This window comes from Bos javanicus, chromosome 15 (assembly GCF_032452875.1).
Source record: "Bos javanicus breed banteng chromosome 15, ARS-OSU_banteng_1.0, whole genome shotgun sequence".
Taxonomy (NCBI): domain Eukaryota; kingdom Metazoa; phylum Chordata; class Mammalia; order Artiodactyla; family Bovidae; genus Bos; species Bos javanicus.
The window spans coordinates 43,667,158-43,681,043 of record NC_083882.1 but is presented as its reverse complement, the minus strand read 5'-3'; the positions used below and the strand labels follow the sequence as shown (position 1 = coordinate 43,681,043).

General features: G+C 43.7%; 1 protein-coding gene across 2 annotated transcripts in view; it reads right to left on the bottom strand.

The window, feature by feature from the left end:
* NRIP3 (nuclear receptor interacting protein 3) overlaps nt 1-12,546 on the bottom strand; it is a 28,292-nt gene extending 15,746 nt beyond the window's left edge. Inside the window, exons 1-2 of one of the 2 annotated variants that reach the window (XM_061440850.1) lie at nt 12,352-12,546; nt 11,719-11,879 (exon numbers count right to left, since the gene is read on the bottom strand). In XM_061440850.1, coding sequence (XP_061296834.1) covers nt 11,719-11,879; nt 12,352-12,397 — 207 coding nt within the window. In that variant the 5' untranslated portion in view covers nt 12,398-12,546. Of the gene's footprint in view, nt 1-11,718; nt 12,033-12,351 lie in introns of those variants that run through there. The other variant, XM_061440851.1, reaches the window with a different exon arrangement.
* Between the last annotated feature and the right edge of the window lie 1,340 nt (nt 12,547-13,886).

Sequence of the window (13,886 nt, the reverse complement as noted above, 5' to 3'; positions counted from 1 at the left end):
CATGCAGTCGCAAAGAGTCAGATACGACTGAGCAACTGAACTGAACTGAACATATTACAATATTAGCATAGTAGCAGAGGGGACATGATGGAGAGTAATAAGAGAATTAAGGAACAGTTCAAAAATTTTTTGAAGTTTTAAATTATATACATGTATATTTTTGATAAAATATAAATTTTAAAAATATACCCTATACATTAAGAAAGCATATAGCCACAAGAAAAACCAACTTTATGGGGCTTGAATGGAGGTATATTTTCTTCTCATATAACAAGAAGATGGAGGTAGGTAGCTGCAGGCATTAATTCAGCTGATTAACAATTTCAGGGCTATTGTTTCTGTAATTTTCATGGATATTCCCTCATGGTCTTATAATGGGTGCCCCAGCTCCAGGCATTTCATCCACATCCAAAAAAGGAGGAAGGAAGAGGGGACTCTCTGTCATCTATCCTTTTTATCAGGAAAGCAAAAGCTTTCCCAGAAGTTCCCTCAGCAGTTTTCTGCCTGTATCTTCTTGGTCAGAATTCACATGGCCACTTCTAATTTAGCCAACTAACTCTGTCTGCCAAATTGTGCAAAAACTGAAGTGCATGTACATGTGTACATATGCACACACATGTATGCATGCTGATACCCCCACACACACCCCAATAATGTAACTTCAGTTCACTTCAATCCAGTCGCTCATTTGTGTGCAATTCTTTGTGACCCTGTAGGCCGCAGCATGCCAGACTGCCCTGTCCATCACCAACTCCCAGAGCTTACTCAAACTCATGTCCATCAAGTCGGTGACACCATCCAACCATCTTATCCTCTGTCGTCCCCTTCTCCTCCTGCCTTCAGTCTTTCACAGCATCAGGGTTTTCTCTAATGAGTCAGTTATTCACATCAGGTGGCCAAAGTATTGGAGCTTCAGCTTCAGCATTAGTCCTTCCAATGAACATTCAGGACTGATTTCCTTTAGGATTGACTAGTTTGATCTCCTTGCAGTCCAATGCAGATGTAATGTCAGATTATCCAAAAACCTTAGCACCTATTTTTTTTTTCACATATGCCCTACTTTCTGCATTTTAAAACAGTACATCATCTGTAAACATATGAGTCTGTGGTACAAACACACCTCAATTTACATAACTACTAATGGACATTTAGATTGTTTCTACGTATCTGCCATTAGAAACAATGCTTTAATAAACAACTTTCCATTTTTCTTGAAACTCTCCTCCACTGGCTTCTAAAACCACTTTTCTATCTATTCTACATCTATATCATTTATTGGTTCTTTTGCCTCTGCTCATTTCCTAAATGTTAGTGTTCCTCATTGCTCTCCTTGGGTCCCCTTCTCACTTGACAAAACCTTTAAGGGCAATCTTACCTACTTTCATTGTGTAAATAACTGCCTTTATGATGATGACTCTGTCTCATGCCCAGCCTTTGTTTCTGAGTTTCAGATCCATAGAACCAATTGTCTCTTTGAACTTCTCCACTTAGACACCTCACAGGCACTTTCAAACTTAACTTGTCCCACTGATCTTTCCCACAAAACTTGTGCTTTCTCCCATAATCTTCATCTTGGTGAGTGAAATTCTGCTGTTTTAACACCTCACAGATTTCTCCCCATTTCTGCTGTTATAGCTAAGTTCAAATAATCTAAGACATTATATCATGGTCTCCTTCTCCTGCAATGGTTCTCTTGCCAGCTGTATTAAACACAAAATACGCAATTTAGCATTTAAGACCTTCCACTAACTCATCCTGCTTCCCAATCTTACCTTTATTTCCTCCATGAAGGTTTTCTATTTCAGCAAAATGACCACTTGTCACATACTACCTTGAGTAAATCACTAATCTCTCTAAGTATTACTTTTTTTTTATCAGTCTCATATTCTTCATCAGTAATAAAAGAGGTATGAGCTTCAAAGTCCTGTTCCATTTTAATGTTCTGGATTACTTCCTTTCCACTAACCTGGTAAAATGGCACCATTACCCACCCACCCATTTTGATTCTTTTGATTCTCAGAAGAGAATCAAACTTCCTAACTTTCCATCCGAAGTATATCCCGAGTTGGTCCCCAACTTACAATGGTTAAACTTCTGATTTTTCAACTTTGTGATGGTGCCAAAGTAATACACATTCAGTAAAAAACATACTTTGAATCCGGATCTTTTCCGGGCTACTGCTACACAGCACAACACTCTCTCATGACACTGGGCAGAGGCAGTAAGCTCAAGTTCCCAGTTAGCCTCATGATCATAAGGGCAAACAACTGATACACTTACAACTCTTTTGGACCCATACAACCATTCTCTTTTTTCACTTTCTGTGTGATAGTCAATAAATTACATGAGATATCTGATACTTTATTGTAAAATAGGATTTGTGTTAGATGATTTTGCCCAATTTCAGGGTAATGTGTTCTGAGCACGTTTAAGGAAGGCTAGGCTAAAATATGATGTCCAATAGGCTAGGTATATTAAATGAATTTTTGACTTAACAATATTTTCATCTTATGATGTGTTTATAAGGATGTAACCTCATCGTAGGTTGAGGACGATCTGTAGTATTGCTGCTTCCTCCGAAATTTATTCGGCATCGATCTACTTCTCCCCATCTTTACTACCTCCAATCTAATCCAAGCCACTGTCCTCTCTTATCTGTGCTATAACAGCCCCCCTGGCTTGTCTTCCACCTCTTCCTTCACTCTTCTCCAAATCATTCTCTACACAGCAACCAGAGCAAGCTTTTAAAAATATGTGACATAATATATTCCCCTACTTCAAAGACCTTCAATGACTTTCCATTGTTCTTCAGACAAAATTCAAACTTCTTACCATGGTCTATAGGGCTCAGCATCATCTGGTCCTTGTTTATTTCTCCAACCTCCACATACATACCATTATTGTTGTTCAGTCACTAAGTCGTGTCCAACTCTTTGTGACCCCATGAACTGCAGCATGCCAGGCCTCCCCGGCCTTCACTATCTCCCACAGTTTGCTCAAACTCATGTCCACTGAGTCAGTGATGCCATCTAACATCTCGTCCTCTGTTGCTCCCTTCTCCTTTTGCCCTCAATCTTTCCCAGCATCAGGGTCTTTTCCAATGAGTCGGCTCTTCACATCAGGTGGCCAAAGTATTGGAGCTTCAGCATCAGTCCTTTCAATGAATATTCAGGGTTGATTTCCTTTAGGATTGACTGGTTTGATTTCCTGGCTGTCCAAGGGACTCTCAAAAGTCTTCTCCAGTACTACAGTTCAAAAGCATCAATTCTTAGGTCCTCAGCCTTCTTATGTTCCAACTTTCACATCCATAAACGACTACTGGAAAAACCATAGCTTTGACTGGACAGACCTTTGTTGGCAAAGTGATGTCTCTGCTTTTTAATACACTTTGTTGGCAAAGTGATCTCTCTGCTTTTTAATACACTGTCTAGGTTTGTCATAGCTATTCTTCCAAGGAGCAAGCAACTTTTAATTTCACGGCTGCAGTCACCATAGGCATTGATTTTGGAGCCCACGAAAATGAAATCTGACAGTTTCTGTATTTTCCCTGAAATCTGACAGTTTCCACATTTCCCCCATCTATTTGCCGTGAAGTGATAGGACCGGAAGTCATGATCTTCGTTTTCTGAATGCTGAGTTTTAAGCCAACTTCTTCACTCTGTTCTTTCCCCTTTATCAAGAGGCTCTTTAGTTCCTCTTCACTTTCTGCAATTAGAGTGGTATCATCTGCATATCTGAGGTTGCTGATACTTCTCCTGGCAATCTTGATTTCAGCTTGTGATTCATCTAGCTGGACATTTCGCATGATTTACTCTGCATATAAATTAAACAAGCAGGGTGAAAGTATACAGCCTTGATTTACTCCTTTCCCAATTTGGAACCAGGTTGTAGTTCCATGTCCAGTTCTAACTGTTGTTTCTTGTTCTGCATACAGGTTTCTCAAAAGACAGGTAAGGTGGTCTGGTATTCCCATTTCATTAAGAATATTCCACAGTTTGTTGTGATCCACACAGTCAAAGGCTTTAACATAGTCAATGAAGCAGAAGTAGATTTTTTTAAATTCTCTTGCTTTTCCTATGATCCAGCATATGTTGGCAATTTGATCTCTGGTTCCTCTGCTCTTTTCTAAATCCAGCTTGTACTTCTGGACGTCCTCAGTTCACATACTGCTGAAGCCTATCTTGAAGAATTTTGAGCATAATCTTGCTAGCGTGTGAAATGAGTGCAATTGTGTGGTAATTTGAACATTTTTTGGCATTGCCTTTCTTTGGGATTGGAATGAAAACTGACCTTTTCCAGTTCTGTGGCCACTGCTGAGTTTTTCAAATTTGCTGGCATAATGAGTGTACTTTAATAGCATTATCTTTTAGGATTTGAAATAACTCAGCTGGAATTCTATCACCTCCACTAGCTTTGTTCATAGTACTGCTTCCTAAGGCCCACTTGACCTCACACTCCAGGATGTCTGGCTCCAGGTGAGTGACCACACTAATGTGGTTATCTGGGTCATCAGGAGCTTTTTTGCACAGTTCTTTTCTGTAGTCTTGCCAACTTTTCATACATTTTATATACACACTCAAAATCCCTTTTCCATTCTAATGCCTTTGCACCTGCCATTCCCTCTGTCTGAAATGTCCTCCCCCTAATACTTCAAATAGTTAGCTTGCTCTCATCATTCAAGTCTCAGTTCAAACATTACTTCCTCAAAATATCTTCCCTGACCATACTATTTAAAAGAGGTACTCCACCTCTTACTAACATATCCCACTATTTCTTTTGTAGTAATTGTAAGTTCAGAATTATTTTGCTTATTTAGTTGTTTCTTATTTCACTCCCCCCACTAGAGTATTAACTTCACAAGGGCAGGGCCTTGATTGTGTTGATCACAGCTATATCTCCAGGTCTTGATATAATACTGGATGGACAAATCTCTATACTTCACTTTTTCAAAAAACTTTTCTTGATCAACATCATCTAGTTCTTTCTTTCAGAATCCCTTCAATACTCATACATTACATAGTTTGTACTACTTGCATTCCCACTCCTTGAGTGTTGCTTTGTAAATTTGCTTAAGTGGTTTATTTTATGTCTATTGAAATATTGGCTTTCCAAGGGCTATCTTCTACTTTCCAGATATCCTTCAAGATGCACCACACTAGTCAGATAGCTGCTGCAGATACTATGGTGGTCTTTTGGACATAACTATCAAGTCACCTTCCTGATGTGGATCCTGCTTTATGTTTTAGTTCAACAAGGCCACTACTAACCTAAGTAGTCCCAGGTTCTCTACTGTTTCCGCTAATGTGGCTGCTAAACCTTAACCAGCATTTAGGCATCTAAATCCTAAGCAGGCAAGCTCAAATGTGAGGTCTTTGTATTCTAGGTAGCACAGCTGAGGTTAAATATTAAATATTTCTTCTAACCAGTCTGTAGAGTGGGAAGAAAAGTGAGTTGAGAGGAAGCAGGCTATACTGCAGGATACCATGGGATCATGATTTAAACAAGAACTTCTAAGGTCACCTTCTCAATCACTTACCTATGCTGCACTGAATCCACACAGAATCAGTCTAATAGATCTTTGTGGTCCATAGGATGGGGCTTCCCTGGTGACTCAGAAGGTAAAGCGTCTGCCTGCAATGCAGGAGACCTGGGTTCGATCCCTGGGTCGGGAAGATCCCCTGGAGAAAGAAATGGCAACCCACTCTAGTACTCTTGCCTGGAAAATTCCATGGACCAACGAGCCTGGTAGGCTATAGTCCATGGGGCCACAAACAGTTGGACACAACTGAGTGACTTCACTTTATAGGATGGACCAGACTGGAAAATAGAAGAAATTACAGAAGTCTGCCTTCTTTGTAGTATTTACTCTCAAAGGAGAAACCCAAGATTTCTAGCTTAGCAATAGAACACTCAGAAATAGGGGTCAGCAAATATGGCCCACAAGTCAAATCAGCCTGTTGTGTACTTTTGTAAATAGTTTTATTAGAACACAGTCAACCCCATTTGTTTACTGTCTATGGCTGCTTCTGCATTATAACAACACAGTTGAGTAGCTGAGACAGAGACTGGCCTGCAAAGCCAAAAACAATTACTATCTGGTCCTTTACAGAAAAAGTTTGCCGACTCTTGACTTAGAATATTGTTTAAAATATATGCGCTTTGGAGTCAGACAAAGCTGGGTTCAAGTTAGTAAGTACCCTGCAGAGCTCTTGTGAAGATGAAATGAGATGGTCCATATGAAGCATTTAACGTTGTGTCAGGTATAGAGTAAGCACGCAAATGTTAATAATTATATGTATGTGTATATATGTATTTTAAACCCTCATGTTCAACTTAAAATTGAAGCTGATCACTTTTTTTTTTTTTTATTAAAAGGGCATGAAATCAGCTTACTCCGTTTTCATCCTCATGTATAGTTTGTAGACAGACATGGACTCCTGACTGACTCTCACTTCAAGCCCAATATACATGTCTCTATCTGGTCTTGGAAATCTAAAGGGGCACTAATTTCTGTGCTTTCTTTATTTACAAGCTGAATATACAACACGTGACCCTTTCTACACCACAGAGACACAGATTATCCTTGGGATTACAGCTGCTCAAAATCACATGGGATCACCTAAGGCAATCTGTCACATTGCCCCAGGCCTTCTGTGTTATGTCTCTACTTTTGCCTTATGACCCAATAGTCATGCTTTTTCAAAGAGAACAGCCTTATTCCTGAGACGGTGGTTTCTCAGTTACCCTTGGTGGGCTGCATTATTGTAGGAAAGGATTTATACAGGGGCAGGGAATTCAACCAGATAACCTATAAAGTTCTTATTCTGAGGTTCTTTAGGGCATGCTCTGGAAGCAGCCTCCTCTCTATATATCACAGTCAGTTGACTCTCCAGGGGATGATAAAACTCTAATCAGATGTTGTTCTCCATCACGATTGTCATACCAGGCCAGAGTAGTCACTGCTTCCACTGAACATCTCTAGTGTTGATTGACTGTAATATCTTGACATGGCATAAGCTTCTTGGTGGTATTATTCATCTTCTTATGGAACTATCTATTCAACATCTACACTTGAATAACTAATAGACGTCCCAAACTTAACTTGTTCAAGAATCAAATTCCTGATTCTTATTTCCTATCCTTAACTTGCACTTCTTAGCCATTTCAGTGTATGACAAACTTTATTCTTCCAATGACTAGATCAAAAACATTAGCGTCATTCTTGACTACTCCTTATTTCAGATCTTTAATCCAACTCTCAACTAAACTTGTCAGCTCTGTCTTCAAAAGAACCCAGAATCTGGTCTTTTCTTGTCCTCTTCACTGCTAGCACACTACTCTGAGGTACCATCATCTTTACCTAGATTACTATCTAAATGCTAACTAACCAGCTTCCTAACTAGTCTGCCTGCTTACACGCTTGCCGCCTACAGCCTAATCCACACAATAGTCTGGTTTGTGAAATGTCACATCATCTCACCCTTTTGCAAAAAGTTTTCCACCCGTTTCCCTTATCAGATTAAATATCTATACAGTGACCTATAAGGCTCTAAGTACTTTGGACTCCCACTATCTCTCTGATGTTGTCTCCTATCACTTCCTCTTGCTCATTTTGCTCTGGCCACAATGGCCTTCTTATAATTCTTCAATCACATCAAGCACAATGATGTTTGAGCCTCTGCACTGGCTGTTCCTTCTGCCTATAACATTTTTCCCCAAGATATTTTGCTCTCTCATTTCCTTCAATATCTCCTATAGTGACATCTTACCAGAGATGCCTTCCTTGATCACCCTAGATAAAACAGCAAGGCTCTACTTCATCCTACCTGGCCATTATACTCTCTATTCCCTTATCCTGGTTTATTTTCTCTATAGCGCTGATTACAACCCGATATAGTATATATTTACTTGATTTATTTTCTACCTTCTCGCCCACAAGAATGCAAGTTCTGTGAGGGCAGGAAACCCGTTTTGGTTCACTATTATACCTTCAATACCTAGATTATGCCTGACATGTAAAAAGTGCTCAATAAATATTTGGGGAATAAATAAATCAATTGGTCCTATCCTTTCCCCTATCTATAAACTCCTTGTATAGGTAAACTTTGTTGTTTTCTTCTGTGTGCTCCTAGTACTGTGTCCTGAACACAGCTAGTGTTCAAATAATGTTTACTACAATTAGGATTTGATCATGGCTCTGGAAATCTTCAGTTTGCCTTAGATACTGATTTATACTGCTATTTCATGCTCCTCTTCTAAAACTCCAAAGTCCTCTGGATCAAAATCTACAGCATTATGGATGTCTTGTGGCATTATGAAAAATTAATCTATAGAGTAACACCCAAGGCTGCCCTCATTGACAGAGATTCTGATCAGGAGGATCAGATACTCAGAGTATTCCTTGTGGCTGCTGTGTCTGACTCTTTTTTGACCCCATGGACTGCACCCCACCAGGCTCCTCTGTCCATGTGATTTCCCAGGCAAGAATACTGGAGTGGGCTGCAGTATTTCCTTTTTCAGGGGATCTTCCCAACCAATGATCAAACCTGCATCTCCTGCATTAGCAGACAGTTTCTTTACCACTGAGCCACCAGGTAAATCCGTACTCAGAGTACAGGGCTGGTTATTTCACAGTCGGTTGGCTTTGCTTTATTTCCTTCCCCAGCCTTTTAATTCTAGTGAGTTTTCTTAAAGCACTTGGCTATACGCAGAAGCAATCACAGATAAAAAAGCAAAACTCTCTTTTTATTCCTGAAGACGTAAGGATATACCCTGATGGTCAGTACTATTATCATATAGGAAAGACAGCATATTATACCATGACATGACTATTTTTAAAAGTTGAAAAGTCTTCACCTCAATGAGAAGAATATTTATTAATCTGGTAGCTAAAAGAAAAGAAATTAGAATACACAAAGTTCCAAGAGTGATTTTTTTCTAGCTTCATCAACTTGAATAATAATAATAAGTGAAATAAAATATTACTCAATTATATCTCTGATTTTAGTTCTTAATCTAATACACGCACACACAAACATAAGAAATAAGATTAATTTCCACAGTAGACTTTGTAGCAGCCAACTACACACAAACAGGAATAGGGCAAAGGCACTTCCCTGGGGCCAAGAGAACAAGACCACGTTTGACTGTTTATGGATGCTCTTTGCCAATAGAAAACAAAAAGTTGGCCGGCTGGATTCAAATAGTGAATATTATAGAAACAGCATGGTAAAAGGTAAATAATTCAGACTACTCAACAATATAATTCTAATATAGGTCACCAGTATGAAGAAAACAACCTATCTTCTCACTAGCACAAACCCCAAAGTCAGTGAGAACTAATTCATCCTTTCCCTATCTTCCTCTGGTGCCGCCCCTTCCTTTTCTTGTCCCACTTCTATTGAGTTTGTACTATAGACTTATATCATCAATTCTGGGCTTCAGTAGTGGCTCAGGTGGTAAAGAATCTGCCTGTTTTGTACTATAGACTTGTCTAATCAATTTTGGTATCCTCCAAATTTCACTTCGGTGACAGAACATTGAGTTAACACTGGTCTATACTACCAGCTATATCCATAAAGACAAGTGACACAGTACTTCTAAGATTATTTCTAAGATTATTCAGAGGCAGCAGCATAAGGTCCAAGAAAGCTTAAGCATGCCACTTCACCCCAGTACTCAGAGCTCTCCTAGCCCTATCTCAGTCTGCCTCAGCATCTGTGACTGGTTCTAACTCTTCTGTGCAATCACTTGCATACTCCAGGTGTGAGAACAGTGAGAGAGTATCAGCTCCCTGGCAGTGGAGGGCAGTGGGGAGAGAAACTGTGAACCATGGGTTAGGGTCTCACAGTAAATTGCAGTGTGTCACATCCATGGCAATAACCTGCTTTGAGGATGTTTCTTCCTTCCGGCCTACTGCCTGTTCCATATTAGCAGCTCCTGTGTGGCTCAACTGAGACAGACTGGAGTCAGAAAAGCAGATGGAATTCTTCCTACACAAGGATGAAGCAGTATAAAGAATGCTTGGCAGAAGAATGGAGAGGCAGTTCCTCAGGGCTAGGAAACTCCTCGACATCCCAGGACAACCAAATGTGAAACATCTTAAATTCAGCATGAAGGGGGGAAAATTCCACACTTGACTTATTTTTCTATTACTGTTTATTGGCTCCTGAGGCTTCCAAGAACTAGGACTATTTTGGCCTGAAAGTAAGAAGATTTGTACCAGATTTGCTAAATGAATTTCGACTGCTGTAAAATGGAAGGAAGGAAGAAAAACAGTCATCTCTTTTCTAAGAATACATTTCATTTATCCACCACTCTAAGTTAGCATGAATCAGATTACCTATCCTGTGGCTTGTTCAAGTAAAACATCCTTTAAAAAACATAGCGGGATAACTGAGTAGACACCCCCTGCACATAAATAGCTAAAAATAATTCTCTATCACAATGGGGGAGGGCAAATCTGATCTTGATATCTATGTCTCATTAGAGTTGATAAAATTTTTAAAAAAGAGAAGTGGATTCAGCAGCTCTGCCCTCCATACCCAACATGTGGCTGGAAATGGCAGTTTCAGTGGTCCAGGCTGATACCCTCTTCCCTGACAAATTAAACATTCCAAAAGCTCAAAAATACTGGCAAAATTATACAAAGCATCCACTTCATTTAAAAGACATTTAAGTAATGCTTCATAAATTATTGCCTAGATGAATAAAGTGATTATGAACTTCAAGAAAACAAGTTAAACTACAAGAAAATTCCAGATGAAAGTACAAAACTCAACATCAATTTGGCGCAGCACCACTACAGTGAATTAAGGAGGGGAGTTTGATACAGTTCTTTAAACTAGTAACCTTTATCCCCCTATAAGATCCCCCCTATAGATAGAGGACAGTATGGTCTTTGAACTCAGACTCCAGTTCTGGAGTTTCTCCTTCTTAATGCCAAGAACAACCTTGCTAGGAAAAGAAAGAAAGAACTGCGGGAGCCCCAGCACAGATCTAGCTCCACACATTAGCCGTTGAAGAGAGGGAGCAGCCTGGCTTTCTCCCTCTATCCACTCTTTGGGGATGGAGCAGCAGGAGAGGAAAATGATGAAGAGAGGTCTGGGGCTCAGGAAACCTTCACGGTCACCCTTTTCTCTCCCCGCCCCCTCCCGTTGGAAGGTCAAGGGTAGATGAGACCAAAATCAAACGGAGAAGTAGATTTTGCACAGAGGGGAAATGGATTCAACAAAGGCGATCTGGATATGGTGACTGCCCAGGAAGCCCCCTTCCCACTTCGTTCTCTCCTCCTCACACCCACTAGGAGTCACAAGACGGGCCAAGCAGCCTAGGAGGCAGCTGGAGCTACCCTGGCCGCGAGGCTCAAGGCCCGGGCAACCAAACTGGGCACTACGAATAAAGGAAAGGGGAGCTGAGGGCAAGAAGGCAGGGTCTCTTCTACTCCAGAGGAGAAAGAAGGGAGGAGGGTGCGCTGAAGGGAGAGCGAGCTGGAAAAGCTACTCTGGAATCCTGAGAGAAACTGAAGCAGGGGGATGCTGGATGGAGCGGAAACCCCAACAGAGCTCCAGAGACAGCGGACAGCGCTGGAGACGGAGGGGGCCGGGCCGGTGACTCAGTGAAAGCGGCGAAGGGCGGGCCCCAGGAGACCTTACAGCGCAAAGGTGACAGGCCACCTCGCGCGGGGTCCCCGAGGCGGGTGCGGCCGCGGGGGCTCACCGTGTCCTTGGACGAACCCAGCTTCTTGAGGCCGTCCAAGGGCAGCAGGTCGGCCGAGTCCTTGTGGATGAACTGCACGGCCTGCTTCATTCGGCGCTGCTGCCTCAGCGACGCCGCCTCCCGCATGTCTGTCTCCTTGCGGCCGCCCTCGGTGAGGAGCCCTGAGTAAAACATCGCTGAGGCGCCCGGGGCCCAGCGGCCCCGTCGCTCCCCCGCTCCACGGCAGCCCTCAGCCTCGAGCTCCTCCAGCGCAGCGAGAGCCGCGCGCCTCAGTTTTTATACCCGAGCGTGACGTCACGCGGAGCAGTCTGTGTACGCGCCGGGGGGGCGGGGCCGGCACAGCGCCCCCAGCCTGCGCGCGGCTCCCCAGCGTTTCCCGCAGCTGCCCACCACCGCGTCAGCCGGCTGCGGGGACAGTGGGGGCGAGGAGGAGTGGCCCTAGCGGGACTGACCCGGAGAGCCAAGAGTCTACTGCGGCCACTTTACCCAACCGGTCCCTCCCGTTGTAGGTGCCCAGCATCCCCTGGACCGAGATGAGGTGTGGGGTGGGGGGCGGGGGGGCGTTGGGGGGGTGGGCAGTTTCGGAGCAGCCTCGCCCACGCCGGCCGCCGCCACCACCTGGGTACAGCTCACCTGTCCACGACGTGGCCGACCCCGGGATCACAGACAGCTGGGCCATGCCCGGAATCCCGCCGTCTGCGCCGCTGCTCGGCTTCACCAATTCCCACCTCCGCGCTCCTCCTGGAGCCCCAGCGCTCAAATTGAGCCCGGGATCCGGAGGAACGGGCGCCGCACTCTGAAGTTGGGATAGCTCTGGATTTCTCCAACTTCAGATCGGTCCCCACCCACTAGGCCACGTGACTGGGGAGGGGGCAGCCCTTGCGGGCCGGCCAGAGTCAGCCTTCTGGGGACCCTCCTCCTCCCGGTACTCGCGCATCGGAGCTGGGGAAGCAGGGCCTGGCGGATGCCTGCCAGTCAGCCTGGGGCTGAGGAGTGGAGAGGGTCCTCGCGCGACTGCAGAAGAGTACGAGTCCTGCACTCGCTCTTTGGAAAACCCGGCAGAAAAGCACGTTTTTTCTCAGCCAACACTCGGGCTTACGGTCCAGAGGGTCGTTCACTGGTCTCTCCAGCATGCCCGGGAGCAACTGGAACCCGGTTTTATTTGTGAATCTTTCATCTTTTCAAGCCTTGTAATGGAGCCTTCACGCGTCCTGGGCCCTGGCTTCGACGCTGTGATTTAGTACAAACCGTGTTTCCAGGCTAGAAACCACCACCCTACCCTCTACCACCCCATTTCACGGGAGCAGGCATGAAGCAGAAAGATCTGCTTTCTGGAGAGAACCAACAAAAGTAACAGTAACATTTACTGAGCCTTTACTATGTGCCAGGCACCAGAATAAAGACTTAAAATTCAGTCTCTCATTGAATCCTGGCATCAGTTTATGAGAGGGTATTATTGTGGGTACTCAGTGGCTTCAGTAGTGTCCGACTCTTTGCAACCCCATGGAGTGTAGCCCACCAGGCTCCTCTGTTCATGGGATTCTCCAGGCAAGAATACTGGAGTGGGTTGTCATGCCCTCCTCCAGGGGATTTTCCCCACCCAGGGATGGAACCCACATCTGTCTTCTTCACTGGCAAGCGGGTTCTTAACCACTAGCGCCACCTGCTCATTATCCTCATTTTACAGACAAATATCTGAGACCTAACTGGTCGCCTGAATGTGCCTTGGTTCCTTTCCAATCCATAGTGTGCTGCTGCCAGAGCAATCTTTTCAAACTGCAAATGTGGTCATCTCACATCCCTGATTAGAGCACCGCGAAAGGTTTCCTATTGCTCTTAAAGACTCACTTCTTGCCTGGTCTGCACCCACCTGGATCTCCACTCTGTACTTCAGCCTCATGATTTGTCTTTCCTGCAGTTCCTTGCGGAGAAGGCAATGGCATCCCACTCCAGTACTCTTGCCTGGAAAATCCCATGGATGGAGGAGCCTGGTAGGCTGCAGTCCATGGGGTCGCTGGGAATTGGATACGACTGAGCAACTTCACTTTCACTTTTCACTGTCATACATTGGAGAAGGAAATGGCAACCCACTCCAGTGTTCTTGCCTGGAGAATCCCAGGGATGGGGGAGCCTGGTGGCTGCCGTCTATGGGGTCACACAGAGTCGGA